Raw genomic sequence first — 19,516 nt, 5'->3', positions numbered from 1 at the left:
AGAGTGGACAGGAAGGCAAAGAAATATTTCTCAGAGCTGGGAGTCAAAGACCTTGGTAATATAGAGCTCAGAAACAGCTTCCAAGGAGCAGAAGGCCATGGAGTTGGGTGCGTACTGAGCTTCGAGAAAATCATACTCCGAGATGCCTCGGCCCTCGTCAACCGTCTCCTCAATAATCATTGATTGTATCGTACATTATTGACCACCTTTTGGAGCTAATTTTAGACGTTCAAGGGGCTTGCTAGTTGTCTAGTAGATCACCGTATCCTCGTTATCCTCAACTACCTCCCCTCCATCGTCGTCGGCTCCTCGGTGGTCTTCTTGATGAGAGGTCGCTGGGACAGCTTCAGTTGAGGCACTGTCAGGTTTAGTCTCTTCGGGCTCTTTCTCGTGGTTCGTGTCAACAGCTGCTGTTTCCTTTTGCTCCTCTGGCTGATCTTCTTGTGCGTCTTGACTGGGTTCCGCTTGTTCTGTTTGCTCCTCTGGTTTCTCTTCAGGCTGGTCGTGCTTCTCGGTTTCTGCCTGGGCCTCTTGTGCATTGCGGCCATCGAATTCCTCTTCTTCCCGTGCTATTGTGGCCTCCGCTTCCCGTATTTGATCCCGTATGATATCTTCTTGCTCGGGTCGCAGTTGCCATGGTTTGTAGTACTATCCAATCGGTCAGAAGACGTAACAAACTGGTTTCAACGGGAACATACCAATATTGGCTCCGACTTGGTCTTCAAAAAGTGGGCCATCGCCAGGAGGTTTGCGTGACGAGTATGCATCTAGATAGACCGAGGATCAACAAGCAGTCCTCTTCCAGCCAAAGACGTAGGGAACCCACCATCTCCTTCTCGTAAACCTTCTGCTCCTTCTTCCGCGTAGCAAACCGTTCCTCGCGCCTCTTCTTCTTCAGCTCCCCATACTCCTCATCCTGTAGTTTGAGCTTGTCTTGCTGCTTCCGCTCAATATCCGCCCGCCGCCGTTGCGCCGCGGAGTTGGAGCTCTGCGAGAGTGTCCCAAGTAAGGAGCCGAACAATCGCTGTCCACGCTTCCGCTCCTCATCCCGGCGATTGCGCTTGCGTTCTGTGTCCTGGGATTCTTGTTTCGGAGAGGATGGTCTGCGGGCTTGAGGTTGTTCGGGACTTTGGTCATCGTTTTGAGTGCTGAGGCGACGGCGCTTGATGTCAGAATCAAGGTCGGTCGTTGAGGACTGTCTTCGCTTTTGTCCTGCTTCCGGAGACGCATTGTCATCGGGAACAATCACCGCGGAAGCTAGTGTTCTAGAGCGAAGGTCAGTCAGATATCGGAAGGTATGACAGTGAGATTCGTCAAGAAATGCGTACGCTTCTGCCATGGTTGGTGTTGGCCTGAGTGATAGCCGGGTCTGACTTTGCAAACGAATGGATGCGAGTAATGGCGATGAAGAAGCGCGAAATTTTAGTTTACAGATCGCGCGTTAGATTACTTGCATATATAGAAGATAAAAGTAAATGCAATCTGGATGCATTGGAGAGAGTTGCTGTCGCGATACGTAGAGCCGCAAAGCCAGACTCGCACGGACCAACTCCTGTCGGCTGGCCTCGCAGAAAATGGTCACGCCGTTCCTGAGCTACCCTCCCTACCATGACCTCTCCCTCGCTTTCCAACACTTTCGACAGGCTGCTTTCCAGGACAACCACCTCCTGACCATTTATAAGCAGCGTTTGCTTAAGACAAAGGATTCTTTAGCTTAGCCTTCGATTTCTACTCATCTTCTCCCACTCTCTCCGTCGACCCCTCTCCAGCAACAATGTCGCGCCATCACCCCGATCTTGTTATGTGCCGCAAGCAACCCGGTATCTCCATCGGCCGCCTGTGTGACAAATGTGACGGAAAGTGCCCCGTATGCGACTCCTACGTGCGTCCTACGACCCTTGTCCGCATTTGCGACGAGTGCTCCTTCGGCAACTATCAGAACAAGTGCATTGTTTGCGGTGGCGAGGGAATCAGTGATGCGTTCTACTGCTTCGAATGTACGCGCCTTGAGAAAGACCGAGACGGGTGTCCAAAGATTATAAACCTGGGAAGTTCGCGGACGGATTTATTCTATCAAAAGAAGAGTTTTCGGAATCATTGATGAGGCGGCTTCGACCCGCATACGCAACTGGGTCCAGGATACGGCGAGCTGGCGGGCCCTGTCTTACATGGCTGCTTTACTGGCGGCGGTTACTCGTGGCATCTAATAATGGCAATGGATCTTGACTACGGATATATGTGTATGAATATCTACGTTGGGACCTGGTCCGACTCCCCTCGACAGTTGCTGGAAAGCAACGGTCAATCTCTACCTCCCAGGGCGTCTGGGCTTCGCGAACCCTTGCCTGAGACCGTTGTTCTGTGGCGGGTTAACCTCTTCATGAAGGCGTTCGCCTGTAACCTCATCGGGAGTGCCGGCCTCAATCTGCCATTTTTTGTCAGTTCCCACTCAGTCATACTTTCGATTCGCCGTACCTTTTTCGAAACCTTCAGACCCTGTTCTTCCGCCACCTGGAGCGCATACATCCGAGAGCTCGCGTACAACATCCGCTCCTTAATCGACGAGCCCGAAGGGCAAGTATAGATGAAAATGATCGCGTCGGAGTCGGGATAGTGGTAGAAAGTGTACCTCGGCGAGGATGTGGAGATGTGGTTCTGGACGGAGTTGGCGTCAACACCAGACTCGGCGGCAGCAAGCTTGAGTGTCTCCGTTGGAACGTCAATGGCCTGTTAGATGAGTTAACAGTTAGTTCAACCATGGTAAATCACAGCGCAATTGAATATATTCCGTGAAACTCACCACCTGCACCAGGCCACCCTGCTGCAACCCCGCTAGAGCACCCTTCGCATCCTCATCCACCTGCATCTCAATCTTCATCCTAGACGGGCCCCTGGCAAACGACCCTCCAATTCCAATATCCCGCCCGGGCGTCCCACTCCTCCCCGCCTCCTCTGCCTTCCGCACGGCCTCCAACTCTCTCTCCTTCTCACTCATTAGATCCTCCCGCCTGTATCCACTAGCACTGGTCCCGTTCTTCTCGGCATCCCGCTCTTTCCACGCCTTCTCGCCCACAACCTCCTCCTCATCAGTAGCAAAGATAGTCTCGCTGAACTTCTCGCTTCCTAATTCCCTGACCAGAGTCGCACGCGTAGACGCAAAGAGCGTCTTGGCACGCACCCCTGCATTGGAGGGGATATAGGTCAACGCGATGAGGGTAGATCCGCTTCGTCGGACTAGCAGGTACATAGGCGTCTTGGGCTCTAATACAGAGGATAGTTGGGAGAGAGAAGCGTAGAATGCGCTGTCGCCATAGCCGGAGAAAGGGAGGGTTGAGAGCGGGGTTAGACGCTCCGCAGTGATTGTCACGGGGAGACAGAAAATGGAAGTGTCTGACGCGAAGCGGGAGAAGGCATCGTGGAGCTCTTGCGAGACTGTATGTTCACCAGATTAGTTAACGGATTCTATATAATCCCGTGTTTGCGGGCTGGCTTCGGGGTCGGGGATGGCGGGGCGGAGTTGGATGATTGCTGGCACTCGATTGTAGGGAGCGGAAGCGTACCTGAGATTCCGGACTGCATATTGGATGCGTCGGGATAAGCCTTCCGTCCCGTCTGGAGAATGTGATATCAATATGACTTGTTCGAGGGAGTTGTTGGTTCGCTGGTTGGACTATTTATTTCACCGCTGCGGAGGGTGGCCTCAACGCCATATCACATGACAACGTAGGTCCCGTCATTTTTGGGGCGCAGGCTTTAATGCCGGGAGTAATGCGCGTGGCGCGGAAGGCTAACCTGGCCAAATTAGGAAATAGGGCGTAGCTCTATTTCTCTATAGAATAAGGCCTTTAATAGAAAGGCGTTATATATCTATAGTAAGAACTAATTACTAATTCTCTACGTTAGAGTTCTAAGTTAAACTTGGTGTTTTGTGCGCCAAGGCGGCGGCCAGTTCGGCGCCAAAGTTTTTTATTAGGCGGCCTTAGGCCACTATGCGTCATGTGACTGGCCGCCGTGTTTAGATATATATATTTAACCTGGCCTAATTAGGAAATAGGGCATAGCTTTATTTCTTTGCAGAATAAGGCCTTTAAGTAGTATTTAAGAATTTTAGAACTAAGGGGGCTGCGCCCCCTTAAACCCCCCTAGCTCTGCGAGGCAGATATATATATTTATGGCAGAGCTAGGCAAGAAAACGCGGTAAGAAGAGATCATGTGATCGCCCTTTTTTCTAGCCAATCAGCGTTATTTAGTCTAAGCGGTAAGAAGAGGTCATGTGATCGCCCTTTTTTCTAGCCAATCAGCGCCATTCTGCCGTTTTACATGATCCCTAATAAAGCTCACGTGACTGGGAGCCGGGACCTACGATTATCATGCGCTTTGGCCTCCACTTCGTTTCGGCCACGCGCAACAATATACGTGTACGTGCGGCAAAATCAAACAACAAACTTATCCAATCTTCTTTTGAGAGTACTATTTTAGCTCTCTGTCTTGTCTCCAGAGTACTGAGTTTCATGCAAGCGCCTGGGTACCAGGGTGCTGTCCAGCCACTACTATCCCTGGCCCATGTCCGTAGATATGCCTACCTACGGTAACGCCAGACGTGGTGCCGCTTTTCGCCAATTATTCGTCAAGAACACAGAACCATCCGTTCGGACTTAGCTTATCTGTCTCTGCTGTTATAGGCGTACAGAGACGTGAAATGATTATTAATGTTTAAACGAGCACTTGTTAAGTCTGGGTTGCCTAGGAACCGTCCCAGAACCCGATTGAAGCCCCAGCAGGCCCTGATACCAAGGGCTTAATTGTTACCACGATCGAGCATCGAGGCTTCCTGGCTTACACCCCCTGAGAATGAACCAAAAGCGCTCAAAGAGCAAGACATTTACATGGCTGAAGCCGGTGAGCCCTGCCAATTCGCTATATTATATTGCAGCTTCAACGACATCTCTTCAGGGACTTTTCATTGACTTAGGTGTAAAGCCTGCCCACATCGCATCACGACTTTGATCCCCTCGCCTTTGCCAGTTCAAGAACTGCTTCGCTTACTGTCAAGTCCGTCAGACTCACACCAACGCTCTTGTAAACGACGAAGCCCTCTGAGATAAACCAATTCATCTCCTCAGCACCCCTCTCCGCCACTAGTCCAGATATCTCATTTCTTCTTCCCTTCCTCAAGGCTATGATTTCGCCCAGCTCAACAATATCTTTTGCAGCAACTTGGCTCTGAATGAGTTCACCCGAGTTCGTGAGGCCAAACTCCCGATCGTCGACCAGAATCGCACCACCAGCTTTTTCAGTGACAGAACTGTTGCTTGCAATGGCAAGTCTTAGTAGCTCTGGATCTAGCTCGATCATGTCCGGCTGCCAGGAACCAACGGCTGAGATGAAAGGGAGTCTGCTGCTGCTGTTGCCCTTTGAGCCCACATTGGGCAGATAGGATGGCGGAAAGAGAGGCTTCTTGGCCGGCGTAGTACAAAATATACAACTTGCTTCATGCAAACAACTTTTCAGCTCTCGTTGGAACTCTTCTTCTGGCGCCAAACTGGAGATATGACGCAACGAACAGCTAGCCTTCCACCGAGCGTCATTCTCCGCGGAAATAGTGGCTCGCAGCTTATTCGCGCGCGCTCTGTCGCCGCTAACATAGGTGATTGATTTTACCTCGTCACCCCGGAGAGCAAGAATGAGCCGACTATGCCAGAGAGCTTGCACCCCAGCGCCGAAAATCACAATGTTCTCAACATGCTTCCTCCAGCAAAATGGCACCATAGCGTTCATTGAAGTCCTGTAGCCGGTGATCTCCTCGGCGCTTAGAACACCTGAAGGGCTCCCCTTCTCATCACAGAGGACAATGACGCCGCCTTGCGGATCTCTTTTCCCGGTTGAATTTGGTGCAGGGTCAACAATGATCTTTGTGCCAATGCTGGAGGAGGATGTGAAAGGACGGAAGAGAGTGTTTTGGCCATCCGGGCGGTTGGCCACGCTAGGAGCTGGCTGGTGGTGGCGTTCAGTTGTCGTGAAATCCAGCAGTGTTTGTTCAAGGATGTGGAGGAAATCGAATGTTTCAGTGCGGGAGAGGTTGATCAGGATATCGTGAATTGTGGAGTTGTCTAGGACGCGGATGCCGGCCATGGTCAATGATGGGCTTGGTATTAGGCAGGTAGATGCTGAAAGCTTACGGTTTGGTTCTTAAGGCATTTGGAGAAGAGACCGGCAAGCCTTCCGATGGCGATAGGAAGCTGAGCCGGTCTTGCGGGGTTGTGTCAGGTACGCTGCCTAACCTTTCCGGTGATCAAGTTACTGAACTCCAGGGACAGCTACAGAAGCATTGAAACAATATCTCGGACTATCACTAACTTCATAAATGTGAGACCTGAAAATCAGCTGCAATCAAGATACACTGTTATCGGACGAATATCAAGCGCGGCTCGTTCATTCTCCTGGCGTATATCGGGATTTGTCAACAAATAAATGCCTCAACCTACGTGATATCGCGTTGGCAAGAGGATTAGGGCTTTGAGGACGAAACTGATGCTGCGGGTATTAGGGCAATTTCACTATACTGGAGCCCCTGCCATTCACATGGAGAGAAACTCGAGTATGACGCAGCCCTTGTCAATACGTACCTGACCCTTCTACCGGGAAGTGGAGGTATCGAGCCTAGCTTCAACTGGAAGTGCCACTATGGATAGCTGTCCCGATCCCTGCACGCTTGCTCCCCCGTGGGGTATACTGTTCGGCACTGGTCAAGATCGTCAACATGCCTTGCACAGCAAGGTACCAACGTCAATCTGACAAGTAATCAGTCTAATATGATCTAACAAGATGGAAAGTGCATATAAAGCCAAATGCCAGTCAAGAACCAGAGACCATGCTACTCCCATCTTCATCGAAAGAAGGCTCCAACTCTTAACCCGCCAGTTCTGCAGATGTTACCACCGAAATTATTGCTTCCGCTCTATTCAAGCTCCTCCTCGTCGAGGCAGGACTGGCGGCCAGTTTTGACGGCTCCCGCTACCTCTGGTACGACACGGCTGCAACCCGCTTCAGCGCAAGTCTCCCAGTGGGCAACGGCCGCCTAGGAGGGACTCTCTATTGCCTCCCAACGGAGATCATTACTTGGATTGAGAACTCTGTGTGGAGCGGCACTTTCCAGGGCCGGGTGAACGCGAAGTCCTCGTAGTCTTTTCCTCCCATTCGAGACCTCTTGGTCGGTGGTAACATTACGGCTGCAAGGACCAAGCCCTAATTGATATGACAGGTACATCTATAGACCCTCACGAGTACCGCATGCTGTCGAACTTGTATGTCGACCTTGGTTAAAACAAGGACGGGGCGGATCTCGTGCGTTATTTGGATACTCTTGAGGGATATGCGGAGCAATTAACCTGAGTGCATACCTTCAACGGTCGAAAGGGGTTCAACAGAATACTGCAACTGTCGTGGACGGAGTGGACTCGATCGTGCTGAAAGCCATTACAGGAGAGGATGACTACAGCACATTTACTGCTGAAGTGAGAGTCGTCGTGGACAAAGGTAATGGCCTCCCAGAATTAAACCGGTCAGTGACTAATTCCTTGCAGGCACTATAACTGCCAGCGGAGGCAGATTGGTCGTTTCAAACGCCAAACGGTAGATTTCCTCCTCGGCGCGGAATCCCCGTACCGGTACGAGAGTGCCAATGATCAAGAAGCAGAACTGAAGAACAAAGTTGAAGCCGCGGTGAACCTAGGCTACGATGTTCTATGCGAAGAAGCAATCAACGACCACAAAGATCTAGCTAGACGAGTCACCCTCGACCTTGGATCGTCCACGGGCAATGATGCATTGCGTCCTACAGACGACGAGGACATCGAGTTCGCTACCCTCCTTTTCAACTACGGACGCCATCTCCTGATCTCTTCCTCCCGGGACACGGGAGACCTGTCTCTCCCGCCTGAACCCCAGGGCCTCCGAAACCAAGACTACGCCCCATCCTGGGGCGCCAAGTGCATCTTTAACTCTCCTTGGGACACTCGCAATGCATCTGCCAATCATTGTTTTTCAACCACTGACCTTACCTTGGTGCTGAACGTACTCTGAAGGGTGGCAGAAGTTGGCAATACCAGCTCGCGGCTCTGGTAGATTAGTTACAGGAAGCTCTAGAGTATCTAGCTCTCTTTGTTAGAAAGCTCGAACATTGCCAGGTATTTGTTTGGAAGTCTTCAAAACCATGGCACTAAGTGTATACAATGTGTTAAAGCCTTGGATTTCAGGCAGCGAAATGGCACGTGCAGTCAGCAACAAAGATGCCTAGTACTCCAATGGCGCGAGATCCCCGCCATTCACAAATGAATCAACAGATTGGAATTACATGCGGCAAGGGCAAGCCCTCTGTCTTCTTCATCAGCTCGCATTTTGGTTGAGCCGAGGCAGCGAAGGAGGAGTCATGGATTCAGGTCCATTGCAGCTGCCCGCTGACCCCACAGAGCGCCGCCGGCTGCAGAACCGCATCGCACAGCGCAGGTTTCGTCGTGAGTGCTCCGCAAAGGACGCTGCTCCGGAATGCTAACATCAACTGGGCATGTAGAGAAAAAGCAACTCAAACGAAGCACGGACCGTGGCCGAGCTGATCGACCAGCTACCAGCGCAACTAGCAACGGTGATACCGGGCTTGCGAGATCGGCCGACAGGCCTTTCGATGAAGAGGCTTCAGGAATTCCTTGTTCGGGGAATGCGCGGGATGAAGGAATTGGTTTTGGCCTAGAGGCGATGGACAGTTCTTTGAATAGTTGCAGCTCTTTCAATCCTCCGCTGGACGCGCAATTCTTGTCGTTCCTCGCCTCTCGCTCCAGCTCCACTACTTCCCCCGACACAGCGCCTCAGGGTACGTCTAATTCTTCTGGCAATACAGGGCCAAGTACCGACCCATTCTCTCTCCACGATGTGTCGGGTGCTATCGCAGCGGAGCCTGCCGCTGAGAATGGCGAGGGCTGGCTCAGTTCAATGCACATAGCCGCGCAAAATGGTCATGAGCGGATACTCGGAGTTCTGCTTGAAAAGGGCAATATGGATCCCGATTGCACTGACAGTGATGGACGAACACCTCTTTACTACGCTGCGATTGGGGGTCACGACTCAGTAGTGCGGCTATTACTCAATCACGGGTCACGGATCTCTCATGTGGACAACCATAAACGAACCGTGCTCCATTGGGCGGCGCACTGGACACAACTAGAAGTGTTGCGGACGCTCCTTGAATATTGGTCTAAACACGAGCGAGGCACGTGCGACATCAATGCGCATGACAGTCATGGCTGGACACCGTTGCATCTGGCCGTGCAACGGGGATTTGACGATGGTGTTCTCTTGCTCATTCAGTGGGGAGCAGATATCAACATGAAGGCGAAACAGTGCTGGATGACCGAGAGGAATATTCCGTTCGATATGAATCTGTTGGTAAACTGACCCGTTACCGTTGGTTTCTTGAAGCATACCTGAGACGGGCTGAAACTGGGTACATTGCCTTTTTTTTTGGAGCACTGAACTACTGCCTATCATCTACCCAGAAGGATGATCGATTTCAGTCTCAGATCTTCATCATCTAGGGACATGAGCATAATGACGCGGCCAAGATGCTTATTGTCTGACTGCTCTACCAAGGCTCCTCCTGCCCCGTCCACTTCCACAACTTGCCTGAGTGCGTTTCCCTGGTAGACGCATCAATCACCCCAACCACACCCCGAGCACTCTCCTCGACGGTGACAGGTGCTTCCTCGAGTCCAAGCAAACGAGCGGCGTTATTGCCCAGGTCACTCTGGACAAAGCTATTTGTGGTCAGTTACGCTCAATCAACAACTAAGGAGCGGACGAACCCTGGATCAATGGGGAACGCTGAGAGCCACCGTTCCTGATTGGCAACTGTCCTAGTATACCAATGCTGCACGACTTTTGTTGGCGCGTATGCAGCGTTCGGAGCGTCGCCCACGTTCCTACTCTCTTAGTACTCGTCTGACTACGGCTCAACATAGCTCCACTCACTGGCACACGTTAGCTAGGAACTCCTACTCAGAGGCAGGAAGAAATAGTCATACCGTCAAAAATGCCGCAGAAGACCCAATCGTCACAAACTTCGGATCACTCGCGGCCTTCAGGAACGGCAGAAACGCCTGGTATACTCGCACAAACCCAATGACATTCGTCTCAAAGTGGGCTCGGATATCCTCAACTTTAGCTTCTTCAAGCTTCGGAAACGCAAACGCAATCCCCGCATTGGCAATGAGGATATCGATGTGCTCAATCCCTTCCTGGGCCTTCAACGTCTGCGCTGCGTCTTTCGCATCGGTCTCGGAGGTCACGTCAAGCTTCACAACTTTGACCACCGTATCCTCTGCAGTGGGCAAAGATAGGATCTCCTTAGACGTCGGATGTTCGGGGTTCCGGTTTGCGGCGATGACGATGTGGTGCGGTTTGGAAAGGTATAGCTCCAAAAGACCGCGTCCGATTCCGCGGTTTGCGCCGGTGATGAGGACAGTTGTACGTTGTGTAGACATGATAGCTGCTATGGCTTGAAGAAGAGAGAGTCGATAGTGGTAGTACCTCCATCATGCCTGGCTGGACAAATCGAGGCCATTTATACCTATCCTGCTTACGCCCAGTCTTACCTACTCTAGTTTGTGGACTATGGCCCTTACGATTGCACGGCCTCATGCTTATTGCCGCTCTTATTACTTTCTTACTGTAGCATTGACCGTTCCGCTTCGCCATATCGATGAACGACTCCGGTGGCATGACCTGGTGGAGCTTTACTTAGGGTAAGCGTAAGCATAAGCATAAGGCGGCGCGCCAAGATTGCGAAGTACACAAATCAGCCATGGTCTATTGCGCGATATTTCGTTAATACTACTTTGGAGAAGCAAATAATAATATATTTTCTTATTACTTACTATTTTTTTTTTTTTTTTTTTTTTTTTGAGTTAATCAAATTCCATGAAAAACGGGTTGAAGCAGAATACATAACTGCTGTAATCGATCCACCTCCACTGACTCTACAAGCCCTAACTAACTTGCGCGGGTAGACAGAGGTAGAAGCGCAGCAAGCTTTCAAGGTAAAGCACAATATACAATTGAAAGTAATTCCAAGTATCAACAAAGAAAAGATAGTATAATATATAATACTCAAGCCAAGGCCAGACAGGCCAAACGACAACGCCACCAATAATGCCCAAGAGATGGTATCTATTGTATCAAATGCTTTTCCAGCCAGCCGGGGCCAGGACAAGAAGACCAGAAGTCACAAAAAGCAGAGAAGTTTACTCCTCGAAGTTTCCGCCCACAAACGCCCAATTCGACGCCTCCAGCTTCCCCCTCAAGAACTCGTACACTGTAAACGTCACGGCCTGACCCGGCGCAACACGCATCACACGGGGTGTGATGCCCTTGTAGAATGCGCTTGCACCCTCTTGCTTGAACATATCCTTGGCGATGGTCATGATTCTGCTGACGGCACTCTGACCGGGCTCAGCCCTTGTCTTCTGAAGGCGAGTCTTGATGGTATCGATGGGTGCGTTAGAGAACGGACCGACGGCACCAGAAATCAGACCAATGACAGTCGTTTGGTAAGATGGAAGCTGGGAATTGGCGTACTCAGGCTGGCTGCGCTGCAGGAAGGCCTTGAGTTCCGTGTAGGCTGTGAAGTTGGCAGCTTGGTTTGTGCCCTGGCGGAGGGCAGTTAGGGAGACACCGCGGTAGAGAACCATGAAACCTTCCTCTTTGATGACGGTGAAAAGGGCGTGCGGTGCGGAGCGGTACTTGGGTGCGTCGAGGGGATCGGCGAGAGAGTGATGTTGCGCTTGCAGACGGATCTTGATGACTTCCATGGGGTTTACGACGGCGACAGCTTCCGTTACACCAGCGGCGAGACCAGCTGTTATCCATGTGTTAGTACCAAGCTGGGATTATACAGTATGGGGGCGAAATATACCGAGAAATGTGGCTTTGCTGGTGACAGCGCCAGTGTTTTTATCGGCGAGCAATTGCTTGTAGTATTCGTAGGAGGTGAATCGGATAGCCATTTTAGGGATGATACCGCCCAGAACGGCTCCGAGACCCTTGTATAGACCAAGGGCGGTTTCCTTCTTGACGATCTCAACACCGGTTTTTACGAAGCCGCGGGGTTTGACCTGCAAGGAAATTAGCTGCTGCGACTGGGCTCGGGGTAGATATTGAAATCATACACCAGGCGCTGTAGCTCGCCGTGAAAGCTGCATGCGGACTTTGATTGTGTCTGGACTTTGTAAGCGCGTGCGCTTTCAAGCTCGGGTTGGGGATTTCGTACCTAAGGGATGGCAAACGAGAGCCTCCATCATACCGGCACCACCACCAGCTATTCGAAATTAGTATTGAATGGATCGCAGCGCAGTCGCGAAGACCTACCGATCAGATTGACAGCCGGGGAGGCCGGTTTCTTTCCATTTCCTCCTTTAGCAGACATTGCGACTCGGATGTATAACGTGTATAGTGTCTTCCCAATTGCAACGGAACAAACTGGCGCAGGTCAACCCTCCAACTAAAAAGAAAAGAAAGGAGAGAAAGAACAATTTAAAGGAAAGAAAAGGATAGGGAAGAGCCACGAGGACAGCGACGATGTCGGACGTTCACAGAGTGAAATTTCCCCAGGTTTAGAGCGGAGAGATACGGAAGTATAAGTACCCTCGGTTGGACCGAGGAAGAACGAAGCTCTGGAGGAGGGTGTTAGTCAAGGCAAATATTGGGAGTCAGAGCTTCGGATAAGGCGATCATTGCCCGGGGACTCGGAGTCAGTAGCGGCTTTTGTCTCTGCCCTTTTCTGTGGTTAATTCTTAGGCTGAGGGCAAGAGCCGCGGAGGTGGAACGGGGAAGCGGAGACGGGGAGATGGACGAGCGGAACTTCCACTGCCAGTACTATGTCGAGATCTGGACAGCCGAGTCTTGTGCTGGAGGATTTCAATCTGATAAAGTCGATGAAGTAATGTCTACAGAACCTCTGAGATTGGTGCGGAATAGACATATTTGAGAGATCGAGTCTCTGTTGTCGTTCTCATCATTATTACCTCCGTACCATGCCCTCGACTCGACGACCCCAGATTTGCCGTGAGGGCCGGTAGAGCGAGCTCGTCCAGGCCATGGTTCTGGCTTTGGCTCTGTCCTGCAGCGCGTTTGGGTCCAAAGGGCATGATCTCATGAATCAATGCCAATTGAACTTAACTTCAGCGACCAGTAAATCTGGGGTGTCCGCATGTGAAAGCGCTGACTACTTGACAGCTTAGGTGAGAAGTATAAAGACTTGCACATCTTCTAGCTTGTGATTCCGCGCCACTGAGCCTCAGCTCTGGCTGTCAACTGACCATCTCAAGGGGTGAATGGAGGACAAAGGCGGGAGAATCCGGACCCCAGGAAGAATGACGTTGCTCACTTATGCCGAGGTAATTCCTCTCTGGGAATGCCGACGTTAGCCACATAGACAGCTGGTGATGCTGTATAAGCATCTCCGTACAAAGCGTTTGAAGCTTGCATCTGAAGCTTGCGATGATCAGCTGGTTGTTTGACCAGAAACGAGAAAACAGTTCGTCGGAGTAACTGCGAGCCTGCGAGTCTGCTGTGATACTCGAGGCGTCGGCACATGTTTTATCCAGACTTTTTCCACAAGCTGTACGGTATGGTATGCCTGAATCCCGAGGCATCAAAAATCGACCATATGGCATATCCCTCGACCACTGATAAGATCATTGAAGTTGATTCTGTCATCGTCAAGGTCTGCTGTAGCCTGTAGGTTTACTCCATAGGGTGAGCGGAGTAAAGAATTGGTGAACCCGACCAGGAAGTCATGTTTTTGCTGCGTCAATGCTGCAGCCTTCCAGCGGCTCGAACAAGGGCAGAGCGACGGTCTACTGTAGGTAGAGATGGCCGCCCTGGCGACATCTCCAGCAAAGCTGACGATGAGCTGGAAGGGATATTTTCCGGACATCAGAAAGTGCGAATGGCGAAGATCAGCGATGTTATCGGTCAATCATTCTCCCTATCAGGGCTTTATCGTCTTGTATCGGCCTCTACTCCGATCCAATATCTCCAACTCGGATGTTCAACACTTTCACACATTATGGTGGGCAAGCAGATCTGACGAGGCTAAACGATCAAGTCTAGATGACTAGGTAAGCCTCGATCTATGCGCCATGAGCACCCCGCAGCCGACGTGGAAGCGCATCGCCCTGTTTGTCTTGCACCAATGGCTCATCATAGGCATCGGAGTCGCCTGCCTGCTGGGGTACTTTTTTCCCAACGTCGCAAAACACGGCGGTATAATTCGGTCAGAATACAGCATTCTCTATGGCGCTGTCGCGGTTGTCTTCTTAATTTCGGGCCTCAGTATCCCGCAGGACAAGCTCCTTCGGCAGCTCTTCAACTGGCGCCTTCACGTCCTCGTCCAGGTCACCTCGTTCCTGTTTATCCCTGCACTTGTCCTCGCTGTTGTGCATGCTATTCTTGCTGGCGACAAAGCGGGCCGTGTCGACCGTGGTGTGCTGGCAGGGTACATTTTCACCGCTTGTATTCCGACGACGATTGCCTCGAATGTGGTCATGACCAGGTCGGCGGGAGGGGACGATGCCGCTGCGTTAGCGGAGGTTCTTATCGCTAATATCCTGGGTCCGTTTGTGACGGCAGGATGGACGGTGACGCTCCTACCAGCTTCGGAGGAGTTCGATGTCTGGAGAGACCAGAATGAGGACCTTACGGCAATGTATCGGGATGTTTTCAAGCAGTTAGGTCTGGCCGTGTTGCTGCCTTTGGCTGTCGGGCAGGTGATAAGGTTTCTGTGGCCTAAAAAGACGGGGCATATCATCCAGAAATATAGAATCGCGAAGCTTGGGTCATTTTGCCTGCTGCTTATGATCTGGTGAGTTCGTTTGAGGTCAGAAACAAACCAGGGACGAGTTACTCACCGTTACACCAGGTCAACGTTTTCCTCGTGCTTCGCAACTGGGGCACTTCAGGGCCTGTCGACCGAAAGTATCATCTTTGTCGTGCTATTCAATATTGCCTTGTACATGTTCCTGACAGCGGTGTGCTTTTCCATATCTCGTCCGCCCCAGTCTCTATGCTCTCGAACGACGTTTGGGGGTTGGCAGATCCTGAGGCAGATGCCCGCCGAAGAGACAATCGCCGTGTGCTTTTGCGGTCCTGCGAAAAGTACAGCTTTGGGCATCCCTCTGCTGTACGCGATGTGGACGCCCGTCGACTTGTACATCAAAGCGAAGACGTCTGTGCCTGTTTTACTGTACACGACTGAGCAGTTGTTCGTAGCTCACTTCTTCGTTCATGCGTTCAAGTGGTGGAAGCGAAGAATTGAGAGGCGTCGTGAGTGGGAGGAAAGTGCAGAAAGTGGAGGGGCTGAGCCGCCATCTGCTTCCCTATCAGAGGTGACAGAGGAGGTAAAAGCTGCAGAGTTTGGCCAACCCAAGCCGCGAGGGCTTCCTGCTACTCAATGCGTTGACACGTGAAGCATTCATATGGCTGAGCTTTCGATCTATTTTACATTTATACCCAAAAACATCGTGACAATTCGTTGCCGGAAGCATTCCCAGAGCGTTATTAATCTACAGCAGAATGATATGTATGATATACTTTGTCCAGATGGACGAAGGTTGAAATAAAAAAAGACAGTAGATGCATCATATATAACTCACCTTGACGCCCATCCCGACAGTTCCCCTGACCTTCTGCCATCCAGACCCAACTATCCTCTTGATCCGCTCCCGGACGTTCGGTCTGTTTAGGGCAAAGACGATACCCAAGAGGAACAGCACTGATCGCAGGAACGAAAGAGGATTCTTGGATATTGAATTGCCCAGATACTGTACGAGGTTTCGCAGCACTGTAGCCAGGGCTTGTGATTGCCTCGCCCGGGTCTCGGGCTTTTCCGGCTTTTTGAGATTCTTTGAATTGGGAGGTGAGAGGGCCGTCCTTGACGAAGAGCCGGCTTTACTGCTGCCTGCCTTCTCGCCCTTTTTACCTCGGAGGCTCCCGGTTGGATGATTTTTCTCGATCCCGTAGTCTACCTCACTACCGCTGCGCTTGTGGCTCTTAGTTTGGGCAGCTCTTTCTGCAGCCGCAGCCTCCTCCGCTTTTTGTCGTTCAGCCTCCTGCATTTGTCTCTCTAGCTCGGCGTCCTTTTCGCGCTGTAGGGCTGCAGCGCGCAGCTTGCCTTGCTCTTTCTCTTCCTTCAGTCCGTCCAGCGTCTGTAAGAAGACTTCCTTTCGCTCCTCGTCGAGGACCTCGCTCAAACTGATAAACTCTTGGGCATAATCCCACTCTTCGTTTCTCGGTAGAACGTGGAGCGTAAAGAGCTCGATGAGTCTAACTCGCGCAGCTAGGTCTTTCGGCGTATCTGTGCCGCCGTTACGTATGTGGTGTCGTTGGGAGCTGGTGGGAGAGTTCAAGTGCTCTTCGATATCGAGGTTCGGTTGTCCGTATGACGAGAGGTAGGTTTCGAGTCGTTGCTGATTGACTGTTTGCGAGGGAGAATGATTCAGAAGAAGTGTACCCCTAAGAAACACGCCGTTAATACCTAGCGGACTCTGCGCTCAGTGTCCACTCACAAGTTGTAGACAACCTCCGCATCAATCGATCCCTCTCGGCCCTGGTAGCCCATCTGCACCACCTTCTCCCAGATGCTTCCATCGCGAACTTGCGTGGAGACATCCTTCCATTCTTTCTGCCCAATTGTCTTCTTCCCTTCTTCCGGACCCAGATCAATGATAGCGCTTAGAAGTGTAATATACAGATTCCAAATTTTGATCCGCCAGGTGGCAGGAACTGTAGCGATTGGTGGCAGGCTGGTGCCATTGGCTTCCGGGTCGTCATTGCCGCTCTTGGCCGTGATTACGGGCTCTATGGAAACGAGGGCTTCTTGTAATCGCCGTGTCAGAAAGAGCTGTGAAGCTTTCTTGTAGGTCCTTGAGCAGAGCTTTGACGGCGAGAGTGCGGGTGTGGACGCCGACATGCCGGAGGCATCATCGGCCATGTTCACCGCCAGGATGAGGTAGTCGGGGAAGAGGAGGGACGGTTTCGATGGAGAAAGACAGGCGCTGCAAAAGTGAAGTCGTAACTGAGATTATTAGGTGACTGCAATTGAATCAACGGTTTTCTGTCGGCTTGAATGCGAGTTAGAGCTGCGGCAGTTTGGAGTGACACCAGACCGAGCGGCGACTCCCGTTGTCCCTCGGCTCGGCCTCACTCTGGGGTTGGCTGGGCCTCGTCACGGGATAATGCTTGGCATCAAACAACTACTCTTTATCAAACACTCATCAAGAGCAACCATTCTGACCCGGTCAAGAAAGAGCTTAGCTATAACCTATACTCGTCACTGCCAGATGCCCCCACTCTATGAAACAGTTGCACAGATTGCCAGATGTCTGCGCAGTAGCCTTCAGTGACTAAACAATATACAATATACTTCTGTCACTCCAAATACTAGACCTCACTAAAACCTCTTTCTTATTCTCAAGACGCCTACCTTCAAGTACCTTTGCCTACCTATCCTACTCCCGACACACCAACCATGGACGTTACGGCGCGGACGTTCCCTTACCACCTGGCAAGGATTCTGCAAGACCTCGAATCTTCTGTCTTCGTCTCTATTGACCTTGAATTTTCCGGCATTCACATACCTTCAAATGGAAGAGCTGGTCCGCAAAGCCTACAGCAGAGATATGAGGATCTGAAAGAGTCTGCTGAGAAGTACCAAGTACTCCAAGTGGGTTTGACATTTGGCATCGAAGATGCCGAAGCAGGTCAGAGAACCTGCAAATACTCTCGCCCTTTCACAGCTGAAAACCTTCTAGCAAAGTACACTCTGAAGCCGTACAATTTGTACCTCAGCCCCATCATTGACCGTAGGCTGGACATCGAGCGAGCTTGGATGTTTCAGAGCAGCGGTATGTATCCCTGACGTTATCTTCAAAAGACTAACCTCATACAGCGGTTGAATTTCTTTTGGAGAACAAATTCAGTATGGACTCATTGTTCAAAGGCGTGACGTACGTATCGAGAGAAGAGGAAGCGAAGGCCATCTCGAAAGCCGAAGAAAGGCGAAAAGCGACCCCGATACAGACCTCACTGGACGTCAAGGAGACCGATTATGATTCCCTCGCATTTCTTGATCTCGTCCGAAAGCTTATCGACGACTGGTTAGCTCTCGGTGATGTAAGTAATTTGCTCCCGATGTCGAATGTGCTAATCGATCCATAGAAACGCAATGACTATCTCAACATCCCCCCTCCTTCTCGTCAATCCGAGGCTCAGACATTCAAGCCTATGCCCTCAGTGTTGAACCGGCATCAGAAAAGGCTAGTCCACCAGCTCGTCGAAGTGGAATATCCAGGATTTGTCACCATTGGCCGGCCTGAATGGGTCCAGATTGTAGAGTATAACGAGAGTCGCGAGACGGCCGTTGGTGAGAAGAGGATAGAGTGGATAACAGACCGAGCGCGGAAGGAAACTGGCTTTAGATGGATAGCTGAAGCACTGGTTGGAGGCGACCTCACGCATCTCAGTCCCGGATATTTTCACGGCGTCCGAGGCAATAATACTGCACCCACAGAACAGTACGAGACAATCGAAGAGTTCGTTGACGAGTTCAAGAAGCGTTTGAAGGCACATCGATTTATTTTGGTTGGCCACAATCTCTTTACAGATCTGATATACTTCTTCCGCTGCTTCTTTGGACCACTGCCGGACCGAATGGAGGATTTTAAATCAATGGTGCACGAGCATTTTGAAGTCGTCGACACGAAGTACCTTTTTACGCACGACTGCGGCGATATAAACCCGATTTCTTCATTGCAGGAGATCAATGATAGCCTGCTGAAGATTTCGAAGCCAAAGATGAGTGCGAGACCACAGTAGCCATGTGCCTGGTTGAGAAGACTGACATCTTTTAAGGCATTCATCCACACTTTGCAAGGTATGAGGTGCAACGGATCGACCATGAGGCAGGATATGATAGCCTACTCACGGCTCAAATATTTCTCAAGCTCTCAGCACGGCTTGGTGGTGATGAAGTTGTGCCTGGAGGATCATCCATGGATACATCTTCGGCGACGACACAAAACAGATTTAGCAACCGATTTTCACAGCTGCAGGTTGGAAAATCGATCGATGGCCTTGCCGATGAGAGCGAGGGTAGCGAAGGAGTCCTAGGCGATCACAGCAGGGCAAACAAGATTCGGCAGGCGGCCAAAGGAAATTTGATACCAAGACCGTATTCTCAATTCTGGAGTGTCTATGGCAACAAGTTACGCGTCTTTGGAACGAAAGAGCGAGTCTGTGACGTTGGCGAAGGCGTTAAATAGATCCTGGACGTATTTACTGGAAGGTGATCCTCAAGAGCATCTACGATAGCGCTTAGTTAGAACTCATCAAATATGAAGCGATGAATTGGATGTGCGCAGCATCTATCTAACAGTACACCTTGGATTCAAGAAGGTACCGCTAGCGAAAT

The 19,516-nt window shown here is 51.0% G+C and overlaps 10 protein-coding genes across 10 annotated transcripts; 4 read left to right on the top strand and 6 right to left on the bottom strand.

Annotated features, from left to right (window-relative positions):
- Window positions 1-249: 249 nt before the first annotated feature.
- On the bottom strand, window positions 250-1,339 carry DSM5745_06026 (uncharacterized protein; the record flags this gene model as incomplete). The annotated part of the gene is made up of 4 exons (XM_026748042.1): window positions 250-648; window positions 699-767; window positions 827-1,265; window positions 1,329-1,339. The coding sequence occupies 4 exons, from the start codon at window positions 1,337-1,339 to the stop codon at window positions 250-252; spliced, it is 918 nt and encodes a 305-aa protein (XP_026603874.1).
- A 969-nt stretch (window positions 1,340-2,308) lies between these two features.
- DSM5745_06025 (twinfilin) lies at window positions 2,309-3,579 on the bottom strand (the record flags this gene model as incomplete). Its single annotated transcript, XM_026748041.1, has 4 exons — window positions 2,309-2,425; window positions 2,476-2,727; window positions 2,801-3,432; window positions 3,561-3,579. The coding sequence occupies 4 exons, from the start codon at window positions 3,577-3,579 to the stop codon at window positions 2,309-2,311; spliced, it is 1,020 nt and encodes a 339-aa protein (XP_026603873.1).
- Window positions 3,580-4,995: 1,416 nt separating this feature from the next.
- DSM5745_06024 (Ornithine cyclodeaminase family protein) lies at window positions 4,996-6,132 on the bottom strand (the record flags this gene model as incomplete). Its single annotated transcript, XM_026748040.1, has 1 exon — window positions 4,996-6,132. One exon carries the CDS (start codon window positions 6,130-6,132, stop codon window positions 4,996-4,998), a length of 1,137 nt encoding a protein of 378 aa, XP_026603872.1.
- A 628-nt stretch (window positions 6,133-6,760) lies between these two features.
- On the top strand, window positions 6,761-8,082 carry DSM5745_06023 (uncharacterized protein; the record flags this gene model as incomplete). Its single annotated transcript, XM_026748039.1, has 4 exons — window positions 6,761-6,777; window positions 6,922-7,162; window positions 7,237-7,304; window positions 7,584-8,082. The coding sequence occupies 4 exons, from the start codon at window positions 6,761-6,763 to the stop codon at window positions 8,080-8,082; spliced, it is 825 nt and encodes a 274-aa protein (XP_026603871.1).
- A 346-nt stretch (window positions 8,083-8,428) lies between these two features.
- On the top strand, window positions 8,429-9,447 carry DSM5745_06022 (uncharacterized protein; the record flags this gene model as incomplete). Its single annotated transcript, XM_026748038.1, has 2 exons — window positions 8,429-8,513; window positions 8,570-9,447. The coding sequence occupies 2 exons, from the start codon at window positions 8,429-8,431 to the stop codon at window positions 9,445-9,447; spliced, it is 963 nt and encodes a 320-aa protein (XP_026603870.1).
- A 187-nt stretch (window positions 9,448-9,634) lies between these two features.
- Window positions 9,635-10,532, bottom strand: DSM5745_06021 (SDR family oxidoreductase; the record flags this gene model as incomplete). The annotated part of the gene is made up of 4 exons (XM_026748037.1): window positions 9,635-9,806; window positions 9,855-9,971; window positions 10,021-10,043; window positions 10,074-10,532. The coding sequence occupies 4 exons, from the start codon at window positions 10,530-10,532 to the stop codon at window positions 9,635-9,637; spliced, it is 771 nt and encodes a 256-aa protein (XP_026603869.1).
- Window positions 10,533-11,291: 759 nt separating this feature from the next.
- On the bottom strand, window positions 11,292-12,472 carry DSM5745_06020 (putative succinate:fumarate antiporter (Acr1); the record flags this gene model as incomplete). Its single annotated transcript, XM_026748036.1, has 5 exons — window positions 11,292-11,905; window positions 11,963-12,161; window positions 12,216-12,265; window positions 12,317-12,364; window positions 12,415-12,472. 5 exons carry the CDS (start codon window positions 12,470-12,472, stop codon window positions 11,292-11,294), a joined length of 969 nt encoding a protein of 322 aa, XP_026603868.1.
- Window positions 12,473-14,189: 1,717 nt separating this feature from the next.
- Window positions 14,190-15,515, top strand: DSM5745_06019 (uncharacterized protein; the record flags this gene model as incomplete). Its single annotated transcript, XM_026748035.1, has 2 exons — window positions 14,190-14,911; window positions 14,969-15,515. The coding sequence occupies 2 exons, from the start codon at window positions 14,190-14,192 to the stop codon at window positions 15,513-15,515; spliced, it is 1,269 nt and encodes a 422-aa protein (XP_026603867.1).
- A 171-nt stretch (window positions 15,516-15,686) lies between these two features.
- On the bottom strand, window positions 15,687-17,038 carry pex26 (the record flags this gene model as incomplete). The annotated part of the gene is made up of 2 exons (XM_026748034.1): window positions 15,687-16,560; window positions 16,614-17,038. The coding sequence occupies 2 exons, from the start codon at window positions 17,036-17,038 to the stop codon at window positions 15,687-15,689; spliced, it is 1,299 nt and encodes a 432-aa protein (XP_026603866.1).
- Window positions 17,039-17,575: 537 nt separating this feature from the next.
- DSM5745_06017 (CAF1 family ribonuclease) lies at window positions 17,576-19,367 on the top strand (the record flags this gene model as incomplete). Its single annotated transcript, XM_026748033.1, has 4 exons — window positions 17,576-17,951; window positions 17,996-18,219; window positions 18,265-18,904; window positions 18,958-19,367. 4 exons carry the CDS (start codon window positions 17,576-17,578, stop codon window positions 19,365-19,367), a joined length of 1,650 nt encoding a protein of 549 aa, XP_026603865.1.
- Between the last annotated feature and the right edge of the window lie 149 nt (window positions 19,368-19,516).

This window comes from Aspergillus mulundensis (assembly GCF_003369625.1).
Source record: "Aspergillus mulundensis strain DSM 5745 chromosome Unknown scaffold_5, whole genome shotgun sequence".
Lineage (NCBI taxonomy): Eukaryota > Fungi > Ascomycota > Eurotiomycetes > Eurotiales > Aspergillaceae > Aspergillus > Aspergillus mulundensis.
The sequence above is the reverse complement of the archived record's forward strand: the minus strand, read 5'-3'. Positions and strand labels throughout refer to the sequence as shown.